We start from the raw sequence: 13,939 nt of genomic DNA, 5'->3' as shown, positions 1-13,939 counted from the left end.
CCCTCTACAGGGCTCTAAATTGTAAGCTCATTACAGGCAGGGAATGTATCTGCTAATTCTGCTGTGTTGTACTCTCCCAAGGGCTTAGTACAGTGCTCTGCACATAGTGAGCTCTCAAAAAAATAAGAGTCTAGAAAGCACCATGCCCATTTTATAGATGGACACTTTTAGTCAAAAACTCTACCACTAAACCAAGTTCTAGAATAGCCAATTTATTTAGCTGAGATGAGTAACATTTTCCTGTGGCCCTTTAGTAAAGAATGTTAATGGTCATGATGATTTTCAATTACTGTTACCGTAGTTTGGGTTCTCTAGTTAAGGAAAGATTTGTTTGCTCCTCTCAAAGACTGCAGCTCTTTCTAGGAAATAAAACTGGAGCAGAGCCAATTATTTAGGACACAGGTACCAGGACTTAAGGAAAAAAATAAAGGACAATTGGTGGAAATATCTGGGAGGAATATGCAGAGCAAGAATTTGATTAGAGGCTGGTTAAGGCAGCAGGGTTATCTTTCCTGTGATATAGGCCATGGAGATCCAAGTGCTTAGAAATTCTATTTTCTACATCCCTTCTGAGAGAGCAGGAACAAGAATACTGACATGCTGACATGATTACGACAAGAATCTGGAGAAACTGGGGAGTTTACAGGTTCCTTAAGCATCTATGTGATCAGTGGAAATCTAAGCACCGACCTTGTCTAACTCGGCTTAATTTATGAGATCCACTTGAAAGCAGCATGGCCTAGTGGAAAGAGCCCAGGCCTGGGAGTCGGTGGACCTGGGTTCTAATCCTGACTCTGCCATTTGCCTGCCGTGGGACCTCGGGCAAGTGACAAATTCTCCGAGCCTCTGTCTCCTCAACTGTAAAATGGGGATTCAATGCATGTTCTCCCTCCTACTCAGACTGTGAGCCCCATGTGGGATACGGACTGCATCTGACTTTTAAGCTGTATCTACCCCAGAGCTTAGAACAATGTTTGACAAATACCATTAAAAAAAAAAATCTACTTGGATCACAACAGAAGCTGATATGGAGACAGAGTACTGAAAACATTAGAAGTTCTTTCAACTGGGTAGAACATATGAATGCTAAAATTTCTGTCCACTCTGCCCTTAAATTATCTCGACCACATTTCAAACTCACTTTTTATAAACTAGGGGAAGAAAAATCACTTACTGCATTAAATATCCAAATATTCCTTAATGCCTAAGCACTCATCATATGCTGGATGAGTGGATGGAATGATGGAACAGTTCATAATGTTCATAGTGATGGAACAGTTGCCTTACACGAATTTATCATGGAAATGAAAATGCTCAACAAATCCACCCTGACAAGTATTAAAACATTCACCTAATTTTACTACTCTTGAAATCCAGTCCATCATAATAATAAAGTGATTTTTCTGAGGACAAAATGTTGGTTGAGATCTGCAATTCTAAAAGATTACAAATACTTTTACAGTTTGCTCCCATGATTGGAACTGTAAGCAACTGCCATGACATTTGGGGCAATAAGATATTATAGAATCAAAAGTTAAAGTCTGGTTGGTCACACAGGAGGCCAATAGCAGAAGTGGGACTAGAACTCAGGTTTCTGGATTCCCAGACCTACAACCCTTCTCCTACACTGTGAGCTCCATGCGGGACCTGATTATCTCATAGCTACCCTGGTACTTAGTGCAGTACTTGCACATAGTAAGCGCTTGCCAATACCACAGTTATTATTTTTCTTATTAGACTAGGCTGTCTCTCCTAACAGATGGTACAGCATCATGTTCCAATAGTGTATCATCACTTCTTATACTTAATTCATTTGAAAGAATGCAAAAAACTTTTGAATATGAAGAGAGGAGAAACTACAGCCCACCCACCCCAGCACGAGGATTTCTTTGGCCTAACATTAGGAAGGAAAACTAACATCTTTGCCCTGCCAAAGTACTGTCCAGTCAAAAACTTCAAATCATTTTAATATCATCATGTGAAATAAAGTACATCTTTACTCTTATATTAGGCTACCAGATAATTTTCATATCTGTCAGGAGCAAATATAGAAATAAATGATTTATCCTCATAATGTAATAAGCTATCATACAATTCTATTGACGGCTTTGGAAAATCAATTGCCCTCAATCCTAAGGAGGCCACAAACATTTTCCCCAAATTTGTATGTCTTTATATCAAGTATTCAGTGTGGACGATTACCCTATCTGAGTGACCAGTTGCAGTTGCCAGGAGTTTTCCCTTCTTCCAGTCCCAGATGCAGATTGTGTTTTTGGCATCCAATCCCACAGAGGCTAAACGCTAAAAAAGAGAATAATGATCTTGTTAACTGAAGAAGTAACTTGTCTGCTGTCCGCTGTGTGACCCTGGGCAAGTCACTCCACTTCTCTGAGCCTCAGTTACCTCATCTGTAAAATGGGAATTAAGAGTGTGAGCCTCCACATAGGATCGGGAGTACATCCAATCTGATTATCTTGTATCTACCCCAGTGCTTAGACATCCCTTTTAGGACACAGTACGGGCCAGATGGGTTATTCAAATCTGCCTTCAATTAAGTCAACATGGAATATGCAAACCAATGATGTGTCCTGAAAACTTCATTAGGGATTGAAAATCAATTAGTCAAATGCAACTACCATGAGCCTCCCCTGAAATCTGTCAAAACGGCATGGAGAGACTCTGTGCCTGGGATTTGTTCCACATGCTCAATGAACACGTTTAGAGGCCTTCCCTGATTAGGCCCTCAGGTCTTCTCCCTCTCCCTTCTGCGTTGTCCTTGCCCTTGGATTTGCCCCTTTTATTCTCCCTCTTATCCTCAGCCCCACGGCACTTATGTCCCTAGCCATAATTTATTGATTTAAATTAATGTCTGCCTCCCCCTCTAGACTGCTGGCTCACTGTGGGCAGGGAACATGTCTACCAACCCTGTTTAAATATACTCTCCCCAGTGCTTAGTACAGTGCTCTACACACAATAAACACTCAAATACGGTCGACTGATTGATCAGAGAGTTGGTGAGCAGGTAGCCTGGTAGCTGACCAATGTAATGTTCACTGAACCTCTGAGGCACATCTTCCTTACCCAGCGTTCCCAAAATTGTCCTAGTGTAAGAGACATCAGGTTAATGCATATTTCTACTCTGTTGAATTTCCTCCAATTTCACCACATTCATTAAATTAAGGCAGGGGGGAGGGAGTGATTTTGTGAAAGATAATTGAGTTTTCTGGGCCTAGGCCTGGTCAGACCACAAGCTGTCCTTAGATGATAAAAGATACTTATAAAACAGCACATAGGCAAAACAGAAAATAAATACGGAAAAAGAATATATGAACGAAAAAGAAATGAAAGGTGAATTGGGAGGCATATGGCATATACCTTGCACGTGCTAACAAAAACCTAGTTTGGTGCATATTTTGGAACCCAATGCAACAATACAGCATGATCTATATGCAAATTAGAATCATAAATCATCTAGTCCAGTCTCCTGCCTTTAGGCAAGAAAATGATTATCCAACAGGAGAAGGTGGTTATTTGTTACATTACAATGATATATGCATGTATGTTTATACATGCACACAATTCTGTTACACAAGAAGGTTCATTTGACATTGGCCCATTAAAATGTTAGACCCAATCTATACAGAGAAAATAAATAATGGAAAACAAATTTAATGAACTATCAATAAAATATAATTCATTCACTTTTTTTGGTATTTTATCCACAATCTCGGGAAGCGAGGTTTCAATAGTCTTTTATTCATTTTTTAAACTGGTTCTTTAGTCTTTTAAACAAGTTAGCCAGCACTGGGCACAAATGTGAAAAATAGATTCCTCAGAGCAAAATGAAATGGATTTAGTTCTTCAGTTAATCACTAATCCTTTAGCTACCTGACAGGCATTTGTTACTATTTTTTTTTGTCAGTGGAGGGTTGACACACTATTTATCATTTTCTAAATATCCCGTCTGTAAACTCTGCCCAGGGAATAGTGCGCGTCTGAAGTAATTGGCCATAACAAGCCACACAGTACATTATGATACACAGTTGGAAGGTTGCTTCTTTCAGCTGGCAGTTAAGTGCCAGCTAATTTTTTTTTCTTAAGCTTACCAGTGCGACAGCCTCAGAGTAAAATGGAGCTGAGATTCTAATAGAAGGACAAAAGCAAGGAATGGAAAATGGAAACTCGGCTTCTCTTTACCTGAGATTTTTCACTGTCTAACCAAACTGTTACCTTGATCAATAAATGTAAGCTCAGAGTGGATTGTGAATCTTGAATAAATGTACATGATTAGCTTCAAGAGATACACACCATGAGACCTCGGCAATACTTAATACATCTATGTAAATTCCACTTTAATAATGAGAGTCATTAAGCCCTTATTGGGTACCAAGCCAAACTTGTAGTTAGAAGAGGAGGGTGGATTGAGGGGTATTAAGCAAGAAAAGAACAGAGTGAAGGGAAGAATAGAGCACCTGTTCCACAACCTACCCAGACAACCTCCCCAGGCTCCATTTTCAAAGTGTGTGTCTTCATGAGTTATTTATTAGAAGTAGAATCTGAGTGTATACTCACCTGCCCATCTGAATCAAAAGCCAGGCAAGCAACTCCATGTGTATGGACATCTTTAAGGATAGACACAGTCTGTACACTATAAGAATCCCAGAGACAAATGTAAGGATCTTTTCCAACTTGTCCGGTTGCCACTAGGGTTTTATCTGGGTGTAAGGCAAGGCTGAAAGACAAAAATATTTGTCATATGGAGATTGGATCCATTAGATGTACATGCGATCAATGCGAAAAGCTAATTCATTAAGAAAAAGATCAATTTTTACACATAAAAACAGCCTGATTTGCTATTGTATAGGTCTATCACACCAATCAGGGGCTTTATTTTTTTTCAATTATATACCTGATAGTCTAAACAGTTTGCCCAAAAAGGGTAAATGAAACTGGAATACAAAGCTCATTGTGGGCAAGGAATGTGTCTGTTTATTGTTATATTGTCCTCTTCCAAGCGCTTAGTACAGTGCTCTGCACACAGTAAGTGCTCAATAAATACGACTGAATGAATGACTTCAGCATCATGCCTATTTAATCGAATTTTAATTCCTGCATTTTGATACAACAGATTCCTATTTTTGAATGCTTTGTGAATTTGAAAAGCAAAATAGCCTTTTTTATAAGGTATTAGTTTATCTTGACTGCATTTACTTACTAATTCCTAACCTCTCACTCCCTCAGCAATCCCTAAAGGATGCCCATAAACTATACTTTAAAAGCCCTGTTGGCGACTCTGAGATCACACTCTCAGAATTAATTACTCATAGACGCAAGAAGCTCCTAATCATTACATTCATTATGTTGCAAGTCCCCAGGACGTCACAGAATCTCCCTGCTGTTTCTGGGCTCATCTGCAAAGATGATCTATTTAAAAAGGAAAATTGTGAGTTAACATGAATAACTAAAACCCAAGGATAGATACAAAATTACCATGCTTAGCATTTTGGTAGGTAATTTCTCTTCAATAGGCTGCTATTTCTTTTTTCTATTGAAACACTCATTTTGCAGAATCTCTAAGAGTTGAAAGGGCATGTTTGAGGGACTTGATGAAAGTTCTAAGAGATGTCAAACAAAAGGGTCTAAATTCAAGAAAAAGGGTAAAACACTGGATGTGCTATGTCCTACAAACGAGAATGCAGGTGGGTGCCAACACATGCGTATAATACATTTCCTGGAAATATATTTCTTGGAAACGTGGGTGTATTGTGAGCCACAGTACTCTGGGACACATTTTCCCATAGACTTCAATGTAATTTCAAAGAGCTCAGGGGAGCCTAGAGCCAAGAGAAAAAAAGTACATAGTGTCATATAGTGCTCTGCCTATTAAAACTGTTGGAAAATAACAGAAAAGTCTTGTTAGAGGAATGTTATTTAACAGATGGTTGGGAAAAGTCCAAATACTAATCCCACAACTGCCTGCGTAATACTGGATATTGTATAATATTGTATGACATTCTAATCATATCAGCTCTCCAAATTTCAGACAGTTTTCACATAACATAATTTCACTATGCCTTTGAAGGAGACCACTACCATACAATTAGGAAACAGCCTTCCAACAACCTGTGTCTATTCCTCTTCAATAAAAAACTCTTTAGTTATTGCCTAGAGAAAATAAGAGACTCGAAAGGTAGCATTAAACAGGATTTGCTGCACTTAAGTCCTCACAATGTTTCTTTCACCTACAACTAAATTTCTTAGGTTCACTCTAAATTTGGATCTATCAATCATATTTATTGAGCACTTACTGTGTACAGAGCACTGTACTAAGACCTTAGGAGAGTACAATATAACAGCAAAACAAACACATTCCCTGTCCACAACGAATTTACAGTCTACCTGCCAATTAGATTACATCTGGACGTCACCTCCTTTTCTTCTAAAAAAACCCCTAAAATCCATATCATCTGGATATCATTATTACTAAAAGAACCTTATAATTCCATTACATCTTTCACAAAGAAGTTAACTGGCTTACAAACAAAAATTACTCCCCGATGTTGCAATACTCGAATGCACATCAAGAAAGGATTACCTGTTTTGATGTAAAGAACCTCAGCTTAAATTTAAGCACAATGTCTTCACATGGCAATATAAAAATAATACGTTCCAAAGAGTTGTTTATCACTGTGTCTAAATGTGTGTGCACATATGTATACAGTTATCTCTACCTGAAAATCCTGACTCTGGTTGCCATAGAGATTGGAGGTTTTGCAAAAAGTATATTCCCCTCACCAAGTGAAAAATCAATTTGCTCTGTCTACTGCACTGCAAGGAAGGCAAGAACCTATATTTGTGATATCAGACAATCAGGGAATGGCGTGAAGGAAGACAGGAGAAAATGGTGCCAGAGAAAGAGTTTCCTTAGAGAAGGGATTGGAAAAAGTCAGTCCTATTTAAGCCCTAAAAAAATGCATAATTGTGAGCAGCAGTTCTATACCTAGTAGAAAAATCAAACGTGTGTATCACTCAACGGCATTTATCAAGTGGGCAGAGCACTGTACTAAGCACTTGGGAGTGTACAATACAGGAGTTGAAAGACAGTCCCGGCCCACAGTGAGCTTACGGTCCAGTGTATGTACATTAACACTAGTACATCACACAGAATCTCATTTCATCAGGCTGCTATTCACTATGGGAGATTTTACAACGAGGCTGCTGTCACTTGAGCCTCATGAATGTTGTTGTCTCAAAAACAGCAGTTGGGTCCCAAGGATGCAAGTGGAGCAAAATTTCAAAGCAACATATCTTTACTCTGTGCTGTTTCCATCTTGACTTGAAAAAATTATAGATAATATTCCTTGCCCATATAAAGTATTTGAATCATCACTGTTCAAAATAAAAAGATATTTAAATACAAAGCCCAAAAAGGGATGAAAACATAAAGAAGGGGAGGATGAGAAAGGGAAGGCTGATAAGACTTATTGGCCTTCAGATATTTATACTAATTGGAATATCTGACACTGACAAATCACAATTTCACAAATACTCCTCTCCAACTCAATAGGGCTTGGCCAAGACTAAATTATCACCATTTGCTAATGAAATGATCTTTAAAAAACCCAGCATTTGGGGTTCATACCTTTAAAAAAATATATGAGCATGACAAGCATTCAGGCTGCTCTGGCAACAGTCCCTGTTAATTTAGGATAATTAAATAAGCCAGTCATGAGTTTCAGTTGGGTCTGATTAAATACTTTATAGATGCCATTAGTGGATCCATCTGTTCTAAAGCCTTCCCAGATGGAAAAAAAACCTTACTATCCAGATCACTTCTGCAGGGGAAATATTCACCTGTTCAGGCTCTATACACTAAACAACACTGCTTCTCTATAACTCACTATTTCAAAAGTCATGAGCTCTAAACATTATCTTTCCTCACTTAAAGTGAACAAAAACAATTGCAATAATACATTATCAATTTTATCAAAACAGTTAACTGAAATGATGTTTTTGTATTTTCAAATTACTACGTTAGAAACTAGTAATTACATTAGCAATGCTAAAATAATAGAGTTACAATAATGCTGCATTAATTCAGTCTAATGAGTGGAAAACTCACTGAAGATTACTGTAAATTAAAGACTAAATTACGGGAGAAAAGCTTTTTTTTAAAATAAAACACGAAATTACTGAATCTGAAAAGTGAGACCTATTAAAAGATAAAAAATATTCTTTGATAAAAAATGAAGCATTTTTATGGGGTTTGTTGTTTGACATAAAAATCACAACACTGCCAAATAGCAGTTTTGTGCCTTGTAAACCCCTAATGGCTATCTGTTTCCTAATGCATCAAGCAGAAACTCCAGGCTGATTACTTCAAGGCTCTCTCCCAACTTTTTCCTTTTAAATGTCAGCTCAGTTTACCTATTAAGTCATCAGCTACCTCTCTTCCCTCTTCCTTGCCTTCTAACTGTAACTCACTCTTGATTTTCCTGCTTCATCCCCTTGTTCATAATAATAATAATACCAGTATTTGTTAAGTGTTTATTATGTGCCAAGCACTATTCTAAGCACTGGGGTAGATACAGACTATTCAGGGTGGACACATTCCCTGTCCCACACGGGGCTCACAGTCTCAATTTTACAGATGCGGTAACTGAGATCAAGAGAGGTGAAGTGACTTGCCCAACGTCACACAGCAGACAAGTGGCGAAGCCAGGATCAGAATCCAGGTCCTTCTGACTCCCAGCCCCAGGCTCTATCCACTAGGCCACACAACAGGTAGCCCTGCCCCCTCCTCCTTCAAATCCAAGAGGTAACAGCTCTCTCTCCATCTTCAAAACCCTCTTAAAAAATCCCACTTTCCAATAAGCCTCTCAATTACCGACACTCTACATCTCACTGACACCAACGCCTTCCACAGCACTTTCCTATTTATACCCACTCAACACATGCATTATACGTAGATTTGATTAATTATTGAATTATATATTCACCCCAACATGTTCGTGCTTCTACCAGTTATACTTTGTTCTTCCTCCACCTCCCACTATTTCTAAATTATTTATGTTTGCCTCCCTTTCCACTTACATTGCAAGCCACCTGAGGACACAGACTGTGTCTTTTGCTTCTGGTGTACCTTCCAAGTGCTTAATAATTCCTACTAGGTGCTTAAAAGAAACAACTGGGTTTTTTTTTAATTGGTATCCCGGAAATAAATGATTTGTCTTGGAGTATGTTGGCACAAAGGGTGACTCTCACTACTGTTGCACAAAAGAAAAGCTTTTATTCAGCTTTGATCATTGCCCTTTTTCTTTCAATCATATTTACTAAGCACTTACTGTGTGCACAGCACCATACTAAGCACTTGGGATCGGACAATACAACAATAAACAGACACATTCCCTGCCCACAAAAAGCTTTGATCCCAGTATCAGCCGTTACTACATTATTTGCCACTGGATTGGAATTATATGAATCAAATCATTCTCTAATCCATAATGGGTAAAATTGTCAATCAACCACAAAATCTGCTTCCCTGAGCTTGAATTCCCAAACCAGGAGATAAATAACCTTTCCTTAGATTCCTTTCCTCAAGCAGCCATTTAACTTGAACCACTATCAACCAGTCCCCGGATGCTCTCCAGAATCAAACTGAGCAAAAAGCCAGTGAATCTATGCTTCCTCCTTAGTCTCAATGAGTTACACAAGGTTCCTCTACCAATCAATCAAGAAATCATATTTATTGAGCGCTTACTGGGGGCAGGGTACTGTACTAAGTGTTTGGGGGATTACAACAGAACAGACACACTCCCTGCCCAAAACAAGCTTACAACTGTAAATGAACCGTGGGCACGTAGCGTATCTACCAACTCTCTTATATTATACACTCCCAAGCACCTAGTACAATACTGCGAACAGTAAGCACTCCATAAATACAATTAATAATAATTTGTAATAGAGCAATCCAAAATATGATAAATTTGACTTTGGTAAAGAACCTGAAGAATGCTGCAAATTGACATCTCACATTATTATTTTTTGAACTGCACTCATTCATTCTTTCGTATTTATTGAGCGCTTACTGTGTGCAGAGCACTGTACTAAGCCCTTGGGAAGTATAAGTTGGTAACATATAAAGACGGTCCCTACCCAACGACGGCCTCACAATCTAGAAGCAGGAGACAGAAAACAAAACATATACACAGGTGTCAAAGTCGTCAGAACAAATAGAATTAAAGCTATATGCACATAATTAACAGAATAAATAGAATAGTAAATATGTACAAGTAAAATAAATAGAGTAGTAAATCTGTACAAATATATATACACAAGTGCTGTGGGGAGGGGAAGGAGGTAGGGCAGGGGGATGGGGAGGAGGAAAGGAAAAAGGGGGCTCAGTTTGGGAAGGCCTCTTGGAGGAGGTGAGCTCTCAGTAGCCACCAGATACATATGCTAGGAAAAGAAACCACAGGGGGATCAAAGTGAAGGCCACCATTTGACCCAACAAATTCAGTCAATTGTATTTATTGAGTGCTTACTATGCACAAAGCACTATACTAAGAGCTTGCAAATGGGAATGTGGGCCTGGATGAGAATACTGAACTGGGGCTGGTCACTCTCATTCAAAAACATCCAGTTACAAACTACTGTTGCTTTGTTGGAAAAAAAAAAAAAAGCCTGCCATTACCCAGGAGTAAGACACTGTCCCAAATGTAGGTCACAGAGCTTTCAGCTTCAGTGAGTGTGTTTGTGTATGTGTGCTTCCCCTCCCCACCATTTTGGCTCCCAGCCAATGACTATGGCACCTTGCCAAAGTGTATTTGTTCCCTCACCAAGTAGAGGAGAGCAAGAGATTATTATTATTATTATAATAGTGATATTTGTCCACAGTTTACTATGTGCCAGGCACTATACTATGCACTGGGGTGGATACATGCAATTCGGGTTGGATGGCCACAGTCCCTGTCCCATGTGGGGCTCACCGCCTCAAACCCCATTTTTTACGGATGCTGTACATGAGGCGCAGAGTAATAAAGTGACCTGCCCAAGGTCACCCAGCAGGCAAGTGGTGGAGCCGGGATTAGAACCCATGACCTCCTGACTCTCAAGCCCGTGCTCTATTTACTACACCATGCTGCTTCTCCAGATGGCAGGGGGGAGTATGCACCAAAACACTTCCCTGTCCCTGCTGTTACAAGCCAGTTGCCAACGTCAACTGTTGCTGCTGCCAGTTCAACCTCCTAAATCTTCAATTTCACCCAGGGAATGGGAAAAAGCTAAGCCACTTATTTCTCAAGCCTTTCCCTTTAATACACCAGGAAGCTCTCCCTTTATACACATCGTGGCTGCTCTTCCTTTTTGTCACCCACGGTATTTTTTGAGTGTCTCCTGGATGCCCACTGCGGGACAAGGGTGTGCACAGAGAAGCTTACAACCTAATGAGGGCAAAGATCTGCTTAATAGGTAGGAGCAATAATATATTAATTAGGTAGTTGTATTAAGTAGCACTTTCTGCCTCCTTCACAAATGACATATAGCAACGCCCATCACCCTCACAAACACAGCTTCCCCCCATATCACCAGTAACTGCACTGGACATCTTCCTATGACCCTAGTTTATTGGACAGTTTTTCTTACTGTGTCCTAAATCATCCAGGAAGCTCACTGTGGGCAGGGAATGTGCCTACCAACTCTGCTATATGTCTACTCTCCCAAGCGCTTAGTACACAGTAAGCACTCAAATACAATTTCTTTAGGCATAATAATAACGATGGCATTTGTTAAGCACTTACTGTGTGCAAAGCACTGTTCTAAGCACTGGGGAGGTTACGAGGTGATCAGGTTGTCCCACGGGGGGCTCACAGTTTAAATCCCCTTTACAGATGAAATAACTGAGGTACAGAGAAGTGACTTGCCCAAAGTCACACAGCTGACAGTTGGCGGAACCAGGATTTGAACCCATGACCTCTGACTACAAAGCCCGTGCTCTTTCCACTGAGCCACGCTGCTTCTCATGTTTGGAGGCATGTTTGGAGGCAGTAGGGAAGGAAGCAGAGAAAAAGAAGAGAGGTTGAAAATAAAGTGAGGGGAGATAGGAATAGGAAAGGGGGTGGGTAGGGGTTTACTTTCAAAAGTAAAGAAATCTGATTAGGAGGGAGAAAACATTGAGTAAGGGTTGGTAATTTCTAAGGAAGCTCATATTTCGTGGTCTTGACTGTTGATGAAATAGACTGGAAGATGGACACGCACTCCTCCAGATTTAGCAAGTAATTGAAGACCTAGAATATGACATGAGGTATGGTCAAAGAGTCGATGACAGTAAAACTGTGGTACTGTTTTCCTAGTAAAGCAGGCAGAGTTAGAACACGAAAGACAATAAATGTACAACAGAGGTCAAGCATGGTTTGGGGATTCCTGCCAAAATTACTCAGATGTGCAAATGCAGGCACGGAAGATATGGATTATTAGAGTCACCCAGAATTGAGGTTGGGCTGAGTCACAGTGATGAATGAACAGAAACATGAGGGTCAAAAGTGCTGGATAGGGCAATCTTGAGATTTGGACAAGATAGACCGGCCGGTCTGGTCTTGGGAAAACATAATCTGGGTTAGGTGGAAAATCTGAGACCTTTGATTGGAGCCTAAGACAAACCCATAAAGGAGGGGTAAAGGCAGGGTAAAAAGTTGGGAGGTTATGATTTGAGAAGGGCAGGCACACACATATGCCCCCTACCTTCACCTCCCCCTGACCCAGAGCAGTTAAATCCATTTCTGGCAGGGTTCTGATATAATAATAATAATAAATATTTGTTAAGCGCTTTCTATATACCAGGCACAGTTCTATGCGCTGGGGTGGATACAGGCAAATCGGATTGGACATAGTACCTTTCCCACGTAGGGCTCACAGTCTCAATCCCCACTATTACCGATGAGGAAACAGATACAGAGAAGTGACTTGCCCAAAGCACACAGCAGACAATTGCCAGGGCCAGTATTAGAACCCACGACCTCTGATTCTCAGGCCCATGCTCTATCCCCTACGCCATGCTGCTATGTGTGCCCTAAAATGTGCAGACACTAAGCATCACAGTGCTTCTAGTGCCAGGGGAACAGAAACCAGGTGATTAAGAATTCTCCCAAACGTGGCATATGGTGCTTTCCAACATTCATCCAGGCTGAGATTGTCCATTCATTTTCTTTTTTCTAATTATAACACAATAATTTTCTAACTCTACCACTGAAAAATCCTTAAAATGTTTTAAACATATGTAAAGATGTGTGTGAATTGGAATTCAATGTCATGACTTTGGCCAACTGTCCTTGCCATTCTTAGTATGCCTAAATATGGGTGCCCAAAGCACCCTAATATGCACCAAAAAGAAGTTAAGTTCCAACGGGTCTTCCAATGAGGAATTCATTCACTAACCAGAGATTTTTAAAACTGCATCGTTCTCTTTCCAGCCCACCCCCATATAGAAATGGAACAGAAATAATGGAAAAATGAAATTACATTTTTTCTACAGATATTATACATCACTTCCTGTAATCTTTTACCTAAGTGCAAGTGCTACAATTCTGCAGAGTTTAATACCTGCTGCTGCTTCAATAAAAATCCCTTTAAAAAAAAAAAACCACTCTCAAGAGGTTGTAATCCTGCAATGATTAATGAGACACTAGCATTTTCTGACAAATGAATTCAGAGCCACTTTAAAGACGACAATCAATTTCAAACTGTGGCCTTGCTCCCAGATGTGCATCTCTGAATATAAGCCATAATTCAAATGAAGAAGGGGTCACTCAGCCTGAGAACTTCCAGTGACAGTTAACAGTAAATGTCTAACAGTTTGCTGCATGTAAATTGCATGCCAGTGGCAAAGAAATGTCTTACTTCCCCACCATTGCTCAAGATTTATTCTGTGCTTGATGATCCAACC

The 13,939-nt window shown here is 39.8% G+C and overlaps 1 protein-coding gene across 2 annotated transcripts in view; it reads right to left on the bottom strand.

Annotated features, from left to right (window-relative positions):
* EML6 (EMAP like 6) overlaps nucleotides 1-13,939 on the bottom strand; it is a 144,565-nt gene that overhangs the window by 94,534 nt on the left and 36,092 nt on the right. For both annotated transcript variants that reach the window (XM_038751282.1, XM_038751283.1), the window contains exons 2-3: nucleotides 4,573-4,732; nucleotides 2,203-2,301 (exon numbers count right to left, since the gene is read on the bottom strand). In XM_038751282.1, the coding sequence (XP_038607210.1) occupies nucleotides 2,203-2,301; nucleotides 4,573-4,732 (259 nt within the window). The remainder of the gene's footprint in view (nucleotides 1-2,202; nucleotides 2,302-4,572; nucleotides 4,733-13,939) is intronic.

The sequence above is a fragment of the Tachyglossus aculeatus genome, chromosome 9 (assembly GCF_015852505.1).
Source record: "Tachyglossus aculeatus isolate mTacAcu1 chromosome 9, mTacAcu1.pri, whole genome shotgun sequence".
NCBI classification, from domain to species: Eukaryota; Metazoa; Chordata; class Mammalia; order Monotremata; family Tachyglossidae; genus Tachyglossus; species Tachyglossus aculeatus.
The sequence above is the reverse complement of the archived record's forward strand: the minus strand, read 5'-3'. Positions and strand labels throughout refer to the sequence as shown.